This window comes from Amphiura filiformis, chromosome 14 (assembly GCF_039555335.1).
Source record: "Amphiura filiformis chromosome 14, Afil_fr2py, whole genome shotgun sequence".
In the NCBI taxonomy this organism is placed as follows: Eukaryota; Metazoa; Echinodermata; class Ophiuroidea; order Amphilepidida; family Amphiuridae; genus Amphiura; species Amphiura filiformis.
The window spans coordinates 27,473,533-27,490,407 of NC_092641.1; the positions used below are offsets into that span (position 1 = coordinate 27,473,533).

At 37.3% G+C, this 16,875-nt stretch overlaps 1 protein-coding gene across 1 annotated transcript; it reads right to left on the bottom strand.

Annotated features, from left to right (window-relative positions):
• Window positions 1–1,388: 1,388 nt before the first annotated feature.
• Window positions 1,389–16,817, bottom strand: LOC140169883 (uncharacterized). The gene is made up of 10 exons (XM_072193193.1): window positions 16,664–16,817; window positions 15,152–15,210; window positions 8,708–9,011; window positions 8,247–8,436; window positions 7,337–7,512; window positions 6,723–6,826; window positions 5,774–5,996; window positions 4,806–4,917; window positions 4,052–4,219; window positions 1,389–3,735 (listed from the first exon to the last, which is right to left on the bottom strand). The coding sequence occupies exons 1-10, from the start codon at window positions 16,710–16,712 to the stop codon at window positions 3,594–3,596; spliced, it is 1,527 nt and encodes a 508-aa protein (XP_072049294.1). The 5' UTR covers window positions 16,713–16,817; the 3' UTR covers window positions 1,389–3,593.
• Between the last annotated feature and the right edge of the window lie 58 nt (window positions 16,818–16,875).

The following is a 16,875-nucleotide window of genomic DNA, read 5'->3' on the forward strand; positions in this document are numbered from 1 at the left end:
AGGTCCCACAAAAATACTGCGTAAATATAGATGACTGACCGGCCGAGCCCTTAGTACTAACATACAGTCGGTCCTAAATAGTACCCGTTGGCCGGCTGATCAATATTTCTCATTATCATTAATTATTAATGGGAATATCTTTGAAATAAATCAAGCCCCCCCCCCTCCATACACATTTCCGGGAAATGACCTATATTTTGTTCTTTTCAGCCAATCCCCCCCCCCCACCCCATCCGCCTTTCAGGCCGGAATGACGATAATGAAATCAATAACAATGAAAACATATCCCATCACTATCTCATTGAATAAAATGTATAAAAATCAAACAATGTTCGTTCTTATGTCCGTTTCTCATACATTGCGACCATTTCTTTGTCAACAAAATGTGGCTTCAATATAGAATTACCCATAAAATGTTACAAATTCATGGCTCTGTAAACAAAGTTTATGGTGTGCATGATGACAGTGTGTTAAATTTGAAAAAAGTCAACCAAACACTCCTCATTCCTTGTCAGTATATAAACAGACCTCAAAAAGAAACTTATAATTTTTTACAACTTGTGAATCACAAGGTCATATCTTAAAATACTGTCAATCAAAATGAACTAAAATTACACACAGGATTACCTTAATACTCTACTCAAAACACATGTCACTAACCAAGCAGTTGTCCAACTGACACAACAGCAAAATGCACTGTCATGGGACAGCTTCCTGGATTTCCTTCACTTTCACAGCCCAACATTTGGCACCCAGGACAAAAAATATGTGAGAATGCACACAAGATCCTTGCATAGATGATAAAAACGGTGCTGCTTTCTGCTTTTCATACACTTTTTTCATGAAACAGGGCTGGGCTGTGAATGTGGTCCAGGAAGCTGTCCCATGTCAGTGCATTTTGCTGTTGTGTCAGTTGGATAACTGCTTGATTACTGACATGTGTTAAGAGTAGAGTATTGAAGTAAATCTGTGTGTAATTTTGGTTCAATTTGATGGACAGGATTTCAAGATATGACTTTGTGAAAAATTATAAGTTTCTTTTTGAGCTCAGTTTAGATGTGATCCATCTTTTAATGCTTTTAAAAATATGATTTTGTATACCAGGAAACTGGAATATTACTGTGCGCAAAGTTGAATATTCATTTCAAGAAATGGGTGCCTATTGAATCATGGAGTGAACCTTCAGACTAAGTGTGTTCTGCAACTTCTGTGTTGAGAGCCATTTTGTGAATGTTGCATTATAGTTTATAATCATGTGTTGTTGTTTGTTTTGTCTTGTATTGTCATATTGTTTATTGTGTCTGCAAGAGATAATAAATGCTCTGTTTAGGCCACGAAAAAACAAAAATAATGTTAGAAATCAAAAAACCTCAAAACGCTGAAAAACGTATTTTTGTTTATTTCTAAACAAGCTTTATTATTATCACTGACTACAGGTATAGAATAGGAGGAAGATTGAGTAACGAGTAACACAGTGAATTCAGTAGTTTACATACTTTACATCGTATTTGAGGATATTCCATACAGGCTGTATCAAAATGATAGGTACCCGTCTGTTTTTATGTTTATTGACAAGCCTGCTGCTTCCGAATGCAGCGTTGTATCACAGTAAATTGGCCTCAATTTGTATTTTATAATTGTTCACATTTGTCTACAAATTAGGTGCATCCTAAATTTATGTTGCATTGTGATGTGGCAGCCCTGTCCATAATCACTGAAAACTGACGGTACCAATAATTTTGATATACCCTGTATGACCCACACAATGAGTGTGATTTTTTTCAAATGGGATTACTTGAATGGGTGACTCCATTTGAAATCTAAACCCTCTGTATATGAGATTAATGTCATGTCTTGATGTCTTGATTTCAACTTAAATAGCACGTTGTTCAAAGGTTTATCATTACATATCAATTTGTAAGCGCTCTTTAGCAAAGTCATAGTTCATTAATTACAACCGTATGACCAACAGGCACAAGATGTACAATTTAAAGAGAATTGGCAATTGCTTATTCTAATGGCGCTAGTATATGGACAATATAAGCGTGCTATTTCATTAAATGACATAAAATTTGAAAACTATTGTAAGGAACACCTGAGGATTTGACTTTTAAAACCTACATTTTGGTCAAAAATTGTGCTTGGATAGGTAGTTTCAACATAATTACCACATTCGCCTTTCTATAACATTGAATTGCGTTATTTGATAACCTAATGACGAAAAGTATTTTAGGGTGGAAGTGTTAGCTTTCGTTTGATATAAAAAAAATTCTGATTGGATGAAGGAACACTTTTAACCTTAAAAGGTTTCCACAAAACCCAATCACAGAGGCCCATTTTCCAGCTAGAAGCTCCACAGGTCTTACGATGCTATGCACTCAACCGCTAGGGGTTGTGGCGCCCGGGGCAAGGATGTATAATGGCAAACACTACTTTATATTTTTAATGAAATTTGGTTACAATTAAGTTGAATTTCGGTCTTAAATTTATCTTTCACCGCCGAATTTATTGTTTTTTATCCACCATTATTTCGGCGCCCCCCTAAATGTGGCGCCCAGCGCACGTTGCTTCCTTGCCGCCGCCCCCCCAGTTACGCCACTGCTCAACCGTGTAGCGTGTAGTGTAATCAAATACTGTATGGAGACAATTCACTGCTTGCTTTGAAGCTCTTGGACGAAAATGTGTGCTCAGGTGTATCGAGGTGAAAACTGTGCATAGATGGTTTGTAAGAGAATCGTTTTTGTATAGAAACCTTTCCATATGTCTCTTCATTATTATTGATCGACCTTAATTTATTGTTCAGTATCAGTATTATGAATGCTCAAATTTTAAACGGCTCCAAGGAATTGAAATATTAAACTTGTGTACATATCAAGTTTGCTACGACTCAAGCTGATCAAAAATGTCCAAAATTATTGTCATGATAATTTGACCTGCTTGTTCCAAACAAGATATTTTGATTTTACAATAATTGGTCGAGCTGTCTTTTATGAATGATTTTTTCATACGATATGTATAAAATCCCCTCTAAAGGTATGAAAGGCTATCTTTAAGGGTTCGATCAGCCACATTTGGACAGTATTTTTGTAAGGAATGAGATCACATCAGACATCAAATTATATTGTGACTACGCGGAATGTCATTCTGATATCAAATATGTTTGATTTTTTTTTATTAAAGTCGCGATATGATACAAATATTATGGCAAAATATTAAAATTGATCAAATTTCACAGTCCTCAAAATAAATTGTATAAATCTAATGATGTCTACTTAAAGTGTATGTTGCTGGGAGGAAAGCCGTCCATTATGAAAATTTTGACCGTTCGTCAAGATAACACATAGGATGGGCGTCTTTTCATCCCAGCTGCATACACTTTAAATGCATATCATTTGATTGATAAAGTCAACTTCAATATCAAAAATATTATTTTTTAATAATCTTAAAATGTGTATTATATATCGTAAATTTCGGACAAAATCGAAATAAATTGATATCAGAATGCAATTTAGTGTGTCGGATGTGCTCTCAGGCCCAACAAAACTGTACTGTCCAAACGTGGCTATCCGAGCCAGTTTGTAAATGTACGTTCCTTAAGCTACCCCAAAGAATGGATTCACTTTGTTTAAGTGACATTCAGAAGATTCCTGTATTTGGAAGTCATCATGACTGACAAAGCCGTCTTCACCTGCTTTCATACAGGATACCACGGTGTTTGGTGGAATTCCAACGCATCTGCAAGAAATGACAATGAAGAAATGCTGACTAAAATGCTTATTTTGCACATGTAAAAATATTATAATTCTTTTCCGGCATATATGTCATAGTTTGGTCTGGCTGAAAAAGGTCAAATTTCACACAAGTATTTTGGAATGCTGTAAAAATCTTTTTTGGGAGCAATGCAGAGGAATAGCAAGACGTCTAGTACAGGATAATGCATTTAAAAATAGTGTAGACCCATCGCTATGGTAATTAATCCTGTTACATTACTACTTCTGCGATGAATTAGTGAGGGCATAATACTGTATAATTATATATTTAAGAAACTCACCTGCAGTAATCGTCTCTACCATCGTTATCTTCATCTTTCATATACCACGTGTCCACGTGACCGGCATCGAACCAATCAATGGTCTTGTTAGGAGAAGTATAGACATGGTTGTCTGTTGAACCAGCGAGTGCGCATGACAAGTACTGTTGACCACCGTTAGATATTACCCTACAATATTGAAAAAGATATAGAGTGTTTTACTTTTTTATATAAAATAAAGCTGACATGGTTGAGAAGTTAAAAAGTTTTCATTAATACAAACAAAAACACAAGACGAGCACAATATTATTCCAATATCAGTTATTATTTTCATTATTTTGCCAATTTCCTGATTTATTTCCGAAAACAAATTCATTAGAAAATATTGCCCCGTTTGTGTCGTAGACTGACCAATATCTAGTTTAATGTTTCAAAGGGTTACGATCAATGGACCAGTGTATCACAGGCCTCGTTTTACCAGTCTTGTTGGTCATGCAACATATCAAAGCAGTATTAAATCGCTAGCAAAGCAATGCATAATACGTCATGAACTTTGCATAATACCGAATAACATTTTACTATAAGCAGTCCCTATAGTCTCCATATGAAGTATCGTAGGCGATTCGTCTGGCGCGGATCGCGACCATGGCCAAATTGGCTTTGCGCCATAAAAAAACCGACCGACAAGTAGCCCTCTATTGTTATATTTTACAAAGGGTTGCGGTTATGGACGGTTTATAGTTCATCATGCGGTGATCACGATGATTATACTTACCGACAGTAGTCATTATTCGCTCCCTGTCCCTGTACATCAACCCAGCCTCTGAATAAGCACGGTGATCCCAAATCAGTTAGGTCGGTACGTCTTGGTTTGATGGTCGTGCAACCTTCATGTTGATTAAAAAGTTTAATATCAGTTTTATTTTGGAGAAATAAATTATGTTTAAGTATTGAAGTACGAAGAAACTTGGGTAAAACGAAAATGGGATGGTGCTTATGATTTTCTATTTGAAATCATGGAATTATGGACATTGAGCTGTTTAAAAACCTATTATGTGCTCTTAAAGATTGTTAATGATGTAATAGCTAGCTATAGAATTTAAAAGGAAGAAAACTTGAAAGAAATAGAAGCAAAGAAGCTACTCCCAACAATCAATGATCATTTTGATCTTAACCCCTTGGCACGAGATATTATGAAACAGGAAATTCGTATCCAATGTCCGGATACAAAGGCTTGTAACTGAACGTTTTCTTTCATTTTCTTTTCGTTGTCAGTTTTCAAACTACCTTAGTTGATGTATTCTGGCTAACAAACACTTTAAAGGAAGTGTCCGGCAATCACAACATTATGCATTATATGTAAGAAAAATAATTATCAAACACGAATCATGTGGTTTTACTTAAAACAAAACATCCGTCTCTCAACACGCGAATGTTCAAAATTCCCGGGCGTCGAAATTGTCGAGTGCAATGACGTCCCACGGTCCCAGTAATACAATGAAGGCTGACGACAATTGAGTACAAATAACCATTACGTCATTGCACTTATACAATTTCGGTGCGGGAATTTTGAATATCCCGCGTTGAGAGCTGGCTGTTTTTATTCGTAATCATGAGCAATATGAGTTTGTTTTAAATAAAACCACGTGATTCGTGCTTGAGAACTGTTTTTCTACCATATAAGGCATAATGATATGATTGCCGGAGTCATCCTTTAATAGATAGTGGATTATATTATCCTACCGTCTGTTTCTTGATTTGTTGTTGCACGGACAGTGTCGCTAAACGCTCCCGGTACTCCATTGGTAAACGGTGCCACTGCCACCTCATACTCTGTTCCTGGTTCTAAACCAGTGAATACTATACTTCTTGCTGTAGATGAAGCGGTTAGCTGTGATGTGCGTCCTGTGGCAGTCGAACTTACTCGTATGAGATACAAACCGACAGTATCAATCTCAGGACCAGCCTGAAATAAGGAAACATATTAACAACTGATAATGGTTGATATACAGAAAAGGGCGGTATGTGCATGTCGCACATCGTCTACACTAGGTAAATAATTATTTTGTATATGCAGTGAAACGAACCGGTCTATAAATGCTCCAGCTGCCGAGGGTCACAAAATATATAACTTTTAGATCTCTTGGCAATTTTAAGTTTAATCACCCTTCTTTCCTACTGACTATGCTTACAATGATATAACCCTCTTTGTTACAAATCAAAATTGTTCTTAGAGGTCAAAAATCCGGCCTGTAGTGCCCACGGGTTTTCGGGTTTAACTTTATTTTTCTTGCAACTTACGAAGCTTTATTTGTTCGTACAACACCATCGTGTATAGGAAGGCACGCCGAATGGACGCATCACTCTAGTTGCGCATTGCGTAATGCGTGACTGGTGCGATGTGAATTTATTACCTCTGAGGTTATTTTAGATAAATTATTGGATGTATTTTTGAATATATAAGTAGGAAACGAGTATATTTATATTTATAAGTCACATAAAACATTACGTGCAGTGTGATGAACAAGGGGTATGAATGATCATTATCTCCACCTTAGTTTAAGACCTGTTTATCATTTAATATTATACGAGTATCTAGGGACATGACAAGCTAGAGATATTTTTAATTTCACCCTCAGATGTTATATTAAATTCCTTTCCAATGCGAAAGTCCAGTCATAATGCTACCTACCTGCCAATCAACTTGTATAGACGTTGTGTCCAACGCCACTGCTCTGGTCACACGCAAAATGCTTATCTTACCGCCATTGTTGTCTCCACCCGATTCTTCCATGACTGTGTGAGCAAGAACGTAATTATCATAAATGCTGGATTCCAACTGATTTAAAAAAAAAGTATACATATATAGAGCATCGAGACACTCGATGGTATATGCTAAATACGAGTCATACATTTCTCTTACTTGAAAATATCATAGTTGAAATATGAATAACATTGTCATGATTGTACTGACTTCCTGTCAACAGGAACTTTAAAAATGTATTCTTGCTTGAAGATAAAGCCTAAATATTATTCTTCGGCTTTACATTACAGTAACAATGAGTCATGCTGCTACTAACGCACGGAAAATAAAGGAATCTACATCTTGTCAAGATTATGTGCCGAAACACGATAAGATTGCGAAGGAACTCCTTAAAAAGTGCTCTAAAAAGCTCTACTGTGGCTGCACATCCCCGTCAACCATTTTCAGTGAGTGCCCTCCCTGGGTAATATACCCATACAAAAAAGAACCACAAAGACACTACATGTCTACATTCCTTCATTTACATACTATATTATACTTACTTTGAAGATCCATTATAGCGCTACTTGTGCCTAAAGGATTCATGAATACACACATATACTGGCCGACTTTGTCAACAGTGACATCGGGTATTTTCAGCATAGACACCACGGTTTTATCATCATCGTAGTTCTGGTAATAGTCAACAACATAATCACCAAGGCGTTCTTGTTGCTTGCTGTTTAATATGAAAACAATATTTTGGTTATCAGTACGAATTTCTTTTTAATGATACAAACAGAGTGCACATCGTATTAAAGGTCTTTCCAAATATATAGTATTATAAGTGTGCAAGCTTGGAGACGAAACAAGAAGCGAACCAAAGGCTACATTCAATTTATTCAACCATCCCAAAGATATTCGTGTCTGGTTCCAAAGTACATCATTACGTTTCACTGTCTTAAATAAAGTTAGCATTTTCACGTAAAGACTTTCATTCCCTTAACACTGCTTACGGTCGTTCTACGCATGACAACCACTCTGAAGTCCGCATTAATCCTTTTAGCTAAACATCGTAATTGGGATGTTCCAGTTGAAATCCATACACACCCCTATGGAAGACATGACCTTAATCTTCCAAAGAAGGACTGTGGCTTTTAAATGGGGGTTACCTGAATTGAATGTTGGCTGCAATGGCGCATATTGGTCAATGGTCCACCTAGATTGCAGTCCAAAAGATATCATTTCATGAAATTGTTTCAATAATCAATGACCGTTTAAAATCAACAATAGGCCTAAGACTTCAAATTAATTAGTAAGCCTTTTTTTCTACCGGTTGTTGTCCTTTTCCTAATTCCCTTTCAAACATACTTGTTTATTGTTTACAATTGTGTCAATAGGAGATAAACTAATACGCACTTTTTGAATCTTTGTATATGTTGTGCTTTTGTGTCTACCAATAAAATAACTTGCCTTATACGAACGCCTTCAAAAAACCATTCAATACCATCCTCAAGAACCTTGGGGATGGAAGCACCCTGGCATTGAAGTTGAGCACTCACACCTCCTTTAAAGGTAATGATACCATTGTCATTAACACCGACTGCGGTCACAGTCGGAGGCATTGTAGAAGGTATTGTCGTTGGAGGTCTTGTCGTAGTCCCTAAAACAGGATATAAAGGGAAAATATAGATTATAATAAATCACTTAGTGTGATCTAGGCCGCGGCTGGGCCCCGTAAGGCCTGGGGAAGATAGCGTCCCCCATTATCCCGTCACTTCTTGTAATGACAGGAGTAGGAGAAATAGGAAAAGACGGCGAGCAGGATGAAGAAGGAAGTGGGCAGCGTCGTCGTCGACGACGACGACGACGACTGTTAAAGAAGAATGGTAAAGAAAGAATAAGATGAAAGTCTAGAGCAGTATTCGTCTTACCTGTCACGAACAAATCAACCGTATCAAAATCACTTCCTGCCACACATCTATAGACTCCCATATCTTGTTCATTAATTGATGTTAGTTGCAACCGATATTGCGTTGTCCCACCACCTGCCACCACTGTAACACTGGACCGAACATTATCCGTGCCCAGTATTAATGCACCGCTCAGTAACTCCTGTGCTGTACCTATTGTGTTTCCGTTGAAGGACCAAACACCATTCTGCTGTGTATCGTCTCTCACGGTACATACTAAAGTAATGGACTCGCCAGTGTTGACTACGAGAGCGCTTCCTCTATCCTTGAAGAAAAAATATTAAATAAGCAATGTAATTTTTTGTTAGAAAATTGAAGTATGCAGAAATGTTATCAATAAGGACAACCAGAGCTTTTAATAAACCAGAACATCACAAAAATTATCAAATGCTAATTTTGTTTGGGAAAGATAATACTTTCATATACACTCTCAGATAGCACAAATTGTACAAAATAATACACATGTACTGAGATGTTGTTGCGTCTAATACACTCCCTTGCGGTGCTCGTGCATTAGACGCATCTCAGTACGCGTTCATTATGTACACTTTCACTCAACAAGCGTATTTTTAACAGCTTTAATGTTTGACTGCTTTGGTATAGGAGTGTAAGAATAATCTATAAACCATACAAATATGAAGGTAATAATCTGATATTTGACATTAATTTTAGGGATGATAAAACAATTCGTCGTCCGTATTCCATAGTGGCGTATAGTGGGCGCCGCGAATAAACAACTTTTCGAGAAAATCGGGTTTGAAGAAATGCCAATTTAAAATCGAGTTGTGTAAATCAGACATTCATTATATTTTGTAAATGATGTAAAATTTCTGTAGTAAACTGAATAGATTTTATTGTTATATATTTTTCAAAAGAAATAAATACATACTATTGCTGGCAAACTGACTGCTACACCTTACAGTGGTATCCTAGTTGTAGGTGACTTTAATATAAACTGGAATTCCAATCACCCGTTGTTTCCTGAACTTGCCAATTTGGCAAATGCAAATAACCTTCATCAACTTGTTAATCAGGTTACTTGTCCCCGCCATTCTGCCATTAACCCCGAAGATGGTACCATCTTAGATCTGCTGTTTACATCAAGACCGGACCGTATTTGCAACGTTGACGTCACTGATGGGCTTGGCAAGTCTTATCACTTGGGTGTGAAATTTCGCATTCGTGGTACTCCGAGTCGCCTTCAAAACCCTCTCCGGACATGCTTTGTTTATGCAAAGGCTGACAAGGTTAAATTGCAAAATCTTGTTTCCCGGACGGCATGGGACGTCTTGCTCCCCCTCGACATCGATGGTGCCTGGGATCAATTTCTCGATTTATTCATGGCATGTGTTAGGGACTCCATACCTTCTCGCACTCAAAGAAAACGTCCCAAGCCCTGGATTACACCAGAAATGCACAGACTCATAACTCGTAAACATGCCCTTTTTCGCAAGGCAAAGTCGTCACAATCACAAACTGATTGGGCTGCATTTAAAAAAACTCGTAACAGGGTTTCCAATGGTATAAAATCTGCTTACAGTAACTACCTTCATTCTCTCCTCACTGCTGACGACAGTAAAAACGCTTTTGGTCTTTTGTTCGTGGTCGCAAAAAAGAACCCGATGTTAAATCATTTGTTGTCAACGGCAAACTGTGCTCTGACCCGGCCGTTATTGCTGACAATTTTAACCAAACTTTTGCTAGCTATTTTACTGCCCCCACCTCTCCAGCCTTTGATATCACATCTCCCTTATTACCTGTGACCCCCTTATGCTCCCTCCAAATAACCATAGACCAAGTTATACACTGCATCAAAAAACTTAAAACTGATGGTGCTGTCGGTCCCGATGGTTTGTCAGCGAGGATGCTTAAGCTCTGCATGTACCAGGTTGCTCCAATTCTCACCAAATTATTTAATCTTTCTCTTAGTTCTGGTCACCTTCCTAGCGGCTGGAAACAAGCCAATATTGTCCCTGTTTATAAAAAGGGGGACCGCTCAAATGTTGCTAATTACAGGCCCATCGCTCTGACTAGTATTGTCTGTAAAATGCTTGAAAGCATCGTGGCTGACAACCTTCGTGTCCATCTAGGTAACAACAATCTCTTATCATTAAGTCAACATGGCTTTAAGCCTGGTTTATCATGTTGTACACTATTACTTGATAAAACAAATGAACTCTTGGAATTAATGGACAGTAAATCTACTCAAGTAGACCTCATTTCTCTAGACTACAGCAAAGCATTTGACTGTATATCACATAACATTTTGATTTCTAAACTTGAAAAAACTTATGGTATCAGAGGTCAGCTGCTTGCCTGGATCAGTTCCTTTGTCTTAGGTCGTGTTCAGAGGGTTACTTTTAGAGGGCAGAGTGCTGATTGGGTCTCGGTCCTTTCTGGTATTCCTCAGGGCTCTGTTCTTGGCCCCCTCCTCTTCACCATTTATGCCAATGATCTAGGCCAGCATCTGACCTCTGGTATCGGGCAATTTGCTGATGATACATTTCTTTATCGTGCAATTTACAATGCTAATGATGTAAGGGATTTACAAATGGATCTTGACAAGCTTTCGGTTTGGTCGTCTCGTAATTCACTTCAATTGAATCCTACCAAATGTAAATTTATATCTATCACTCGTAAACGTACTTCATATCCATCAGTGTACAGTATTAACAACATCAATCTTGATCAGGTAAATAATCTTCCCCTCTTGGGTGTCATCATCTCAGATAAGCTTAATTGGGATGCTCATGTTAAGCATGTTATAGCAAGAAGCAACAAACTTCTTGGTTTTATTCGCCATGTGGCCGGGGAATCTCCCCCAGAGGTTCTCCTCCAATTGTATCGGACCATGGTCTTGCCCATCCTCGATTATTGCTCCCCTGTCTGGATGCCCCACACAAAGCGTCTCAAAAATGCTCTTGAACGCGTTCAAAGGACAGCCACCAGGGCTATTCTCCATCAGAAGCGTCGCGAGGAGGAGTACAATGTTCGCTTGGAACGTCTTGACCTCAGTTACTTGTCCCAAAGACGTGAATACATGTCCATTTCACTTGTTTCCAAATGCCTCCTCAATGTTGACTGCTGCAATGCTATGCCTGCTTTAAATAAAATCCGTCCAAATAGTAGGCATCCCGATCACCTTATTTTTCACCATCTCAAAGCCAAAACTGATGCTTTTCTTTATCATTCCATCCAACGCTTCCCCAAAAAATGGTCTGACCTCCCCCGTCACATCACTGATATTTACTTGTGCAATAGTTTTAACTGCTTCAAATCCCACTTGAGAGACTACTTTCAGTCCATTCAAGAAATTTAATCCTTGGTGCCATCTATGTTTTGTTGTGGTGGTAGGGTGGAGGGGGGCATTATCTCATTATGTTGTGGTGTGTTTTATCCTGCTTGGCTAAGGGATCATGTCACTAAATGCACGCAGATTCGTTGTGCAATTTTGCTGATTATAGTGCAAAATTGCACAATGGGACAATGCTAATTGAACGATGGCATTAACATCGTGTACTGGAAATTGCTGCATAGCACTGGCACGCAGGAGGAGGTTGACCTATAAATGACTGTGAACTGGTCCCCCTCATAATAGCGTAGTAATCACCTCAGGGACTTCACTGCAAAAGCCAGTGATATTTGACACATGTGTGTGATGATGTTGTCATTATTCTCAGAATTTTCTTCTACAAAGCCAAATTATTATATTTTTACGTGAATATGCCTCTACTAACAAGAAAACATACACATTCATTCGTAATGCTTTAAAACATACATTTTTATTTTACACCTGGATGCAAAGGTACATTGTAAGATAGTATGAACATGATTTTCATTCTAATTGTTCTACAAATCCCTAAATCTTGATCTTGAATGATTACCATCAAGCAATAATTTGAGCATTTTGTGACCCATAAGTGTTTAATAGGGGCCTATATAATAGAACCAGTTTTATGGACCCACACATGACCCAAAATTATTTTTAATTGGGTGGATAATATCTCAATTTGGCAATGAAATTTTTACACAGCTCACTATGATGTACAATAGACCTTGTCCTATTTTATATTTAGGAAATTGTTACTTTATATTTATATTGCATTTTGTGTTATTCTTTTTATGTTTTGCAATTGTTTTAATATCAGTCAATGTTGAAGTCAATGTGATCTTGTACATAGCATTAAGTTAGGTAGATATAGAATGCATGAAAGTTCGGAGTGGATCTGGCGCAGGGTGATCTCAAAATAAGAATCATACTTTACTTTCATATTCTCATCCAATCTTAACTGATAATTCATGGGAACTGTGAGTTAGCCGTCAATATTTGAAATGAATTAATCAAAATAGAAGACAAATTTCTTAAAATTGGTAATGGAAAGTGATTATAAATTAAGCACTTTAAATGCTGTCCCTTGAGTTTAAAGAACTAATACTTATTTTGTTGATACATAATTAAACATACTATCGTCTTACTTTCGAAAAGTGGATGTCCCTTGTTTATTTCTGTATTTTTTTAAAGACAATTTTCATGATTCTCAAATTCATGTTAATGAATGCATTGCTATTATAATATAAAGATACAGTAAATTTCTAAGTACAATACCTATAATAGGAATGCATAACTCAAAATTAACAAAAATTATATTAAATAACATTATATCATATTCTGTGGTAAAACCATAGACCCTATATCATGTTCATTGTAAAACATAGGCAAACTGTTTAGACTTTTGGCAGCCAAATCTGAGAATGTGCACTGGGAATATATTTTTATAGGGAAGGTTAAGCACAAGGTCAACTCCTACTTCCAACTCCAGATTACCTTTGGGAAAAGGACCATAATGGACCAGATAATTGCAGGCTACAGCGTGTTTGATACAAAGCCCAACTGCACGATGATATTTCAATCAGTGCATACAGGCATTGTGCAATATTGTCCAATGAATTGCACAATGATTAACGTGCATTTAGTGACATGACCCCTAAGTGCAATATATTGTGTCTCTTGGGGCTTCATGTTTTAACATAGTGCTGTTTTTAAAAAATGTTTGTACTTTAATGTGTTAATAATCTTTGTAATTTTTATGTGTATTTATAGTGCAATACTTTGTTTATTTTCATGACCAGCTTGCAAGGGTGGGGTCCACTCATCTTTTAGATGTCAGTGCTTTATTTGCCACTTTTGTTGGGCCCTGGCAGCCCTTGCTCGCTGGTCTAATTTTGCTGTATATTTTTGTTGAAATGCCTAATGAATAATAAATAAATAAATAATAAATAAATAAATAAATAAAATAAAACTATACGTCACTATGGAAAACGAACAAAACGCAATACCCTAACCTAACGTTAACCGTACGCCACCTCGGTCGCCGTGTAATCCCTATGGCGTTACTTTTCGTCGTTCGTATTCCATAGTGGCGTATAGGTCCGATACGTGTACGCCACTATGACATACGATTTTTTTCATTTTTTCCGATATTTCATAATTATAAAATGTGTATAAAAAGTGGCGTATGGTCGATACGCCACTATGGAATACTAAAAATGTCACTTTGTAACTATACGCCACATTTAATTAATTAATTACTAATTAATTAGCTAATTATGACTAATGAGACTTAGAAAAAATGAAAGAGAACATTATTAAAAACATATGTGCCAATTTTCAAAAAAATGACCAAAAATCACTATGCGCCACTATGGAATACAGCCGACGAATTGCGGGTATATAGTATTACGTACTCTTTATTGTAATGTAACGTTTTAGTTTTATGAGGTATTGATAGTCGAAGCAGCCAAAAATATCGATTTTCATTGTCTAAATCAATATATGAATATTTCTACAAACTCGCTATGAAATGATCAAAGCAGTTTTTGCCAACGCTCACTACTATTCGCAAGATGCTGTGAACTCCCAAATCGCAACAGTTTAAAATAGTTGCTAACTTTAATACAATAATAAAGAAAAAAGTTATTCAATTTGCACTGCGTTTGTATAACACTATTTGCAATTTTCCTGTTTCAATTCCTGTTGACACTAGTTAGAAAGTTCATGATATAATTAATTTCAGTGTTACAGATTTGCTTTAGGAGTTTACTGGGCATATGGGCATCCATGTGTAACGGCTTAGGGGTGGTGCACACCTTTTCGGTATTGTGCCCTTAAAAGCCGTATTAAACAGTAGAACAACTCGCGTCCGGCGCGTCAGCGTGGTTTACTTCGCTCGGGCATCTAAAGCTGCCCTCGCGAAGTAAACCACGCAGACGACGCGGACGCATCGTTGCTAAACAGTCATGAACAACGGTGAAATATGATTGAATCCCTAAATGTATATATTGATCGATCCCTTGCATAAACTGATTCAGATTGATTCCGTACGGATCCAATTTAATTGTACTTACTCTATACTGAATTGTGCCTGATGTTGTGCCAGGTATTAAGGTGATACTCAATGCATTTACTGTATGGAGAGAATTGAAATAATACAAAAGGTGTAGATTAGAAAATGACAACTGCGTTTACAAACAAAGTTACGGGACTGGTCTATCGACATGCTTGAGGGAACAGCATATGACCACACTAAAAAATAGTAATATGACCACTCTACACTAAAAAAAAATATAAAAAATACTCAATGTTGAGTAAAAGGAGAAGAGAGTTGCAAATATGTCAAATGAAGACCTGAGCGCAAGAAGACCGTAAGTCCACTTGGCCCCGCAACATGTATACACTAAAGTTGCGTATAGTTTCGTATAGTTTGGTAATGTTTTATACATGTTCAGGGGCCAAAACAAATCTTTTACAACCTTTCATGATGTTTTCACCCTGGAACATGTATTAAACATTATAAAACCCTAAGAAACTATACGTAACTTTAGTGAATACATGTTGAGGGGCCAAGTGGACTTACTGTCTTCTTGCACTCAGGTCTTCAAATGTAACTCAATATTGATTAAATTCTACTCAACTTCATTACAATTTAATCAACATTGAGTTCTATTAATCACTCATTTCGTTGCTCTGTTCCCTTTTTATTTAAGATTGAGTAATTTTGTATTGGCAGTGTACCCTTTAATGCGACCCAATGACCTACATGATAAATTTGATTGATCAATATCAAAGACCCTAGATACAAGAGTGGATACAAAATCTACCATTGTGCACTGTACATTATGAACGTTTAAAATAGTGCACAAATGTAGATTTTGTATCCACACCTGCATCTAGTGTCCCCACTATTGATCAATAAAATTGATCATGTACGGGGCAGCAATAACTGTACTGATCTTGTGCGAGTTTAGAAGCTCGGTTTCTTAACTATAAAAAATACTTAAAATCGAATATTTGTCATGGCAATCTAAGAACAAAAGGCATCTGGCGGGTGGTTAAACAAAAGCGCAGTGATTTATAGTGCGATATGCACATGCACAAGGCCTAGACGTTGATCCACAAGCCTCAGCACACTTTACAGGTTGTCGCTGACCACTACGGCCCTATATCATTCCATAAACTATTAAATAAGAACACAGGGACTTGCAGCTAAGAAGCGCACACCCTAGACATTCCACGATATACCTTCGCAGCTAGGATCAGCTCCCCGATATTTGTACGGGTTACAACGAGACAATTAGCAGTAAGTTACTTGTCCAGAGGAATTTCAAGCTCATTTTTTTACACGAGAGCGTACTAACCACCGTGGGGGTTCGAACCCTAAACTTCTTGCACCATAGTCGAACGCCTTATCGATTGAGCTAACTTGACCGCTAAAAAAACCCACATTAATCTGAACAATATGAATTTGCGCATTCCACAAGAAAGGTCGGACTACTTCCAATCGGGTTAGGGCTAGAGCAGTGATGGTATACTATGGTTTGGCTTAGGCAAGCAAGTAACAAATCAAACATAAAACTTACCACTGGTGGCAACCAGAGCTAACAGTAGAAGCTGCGCTGACGTCCTCATCTTTGCTGATAGTTTAATTCTCGTATATCGTTCACTTGCTTATTACATCCAAAAAATAAGAGACAGATAGGACGATTTGGCCTATTTATATACCTTTCTCGTGAATCCCACACAATATACGTCATCATTGAAAACTTCCTTAACTAAACTTTTTAGGTCGTCG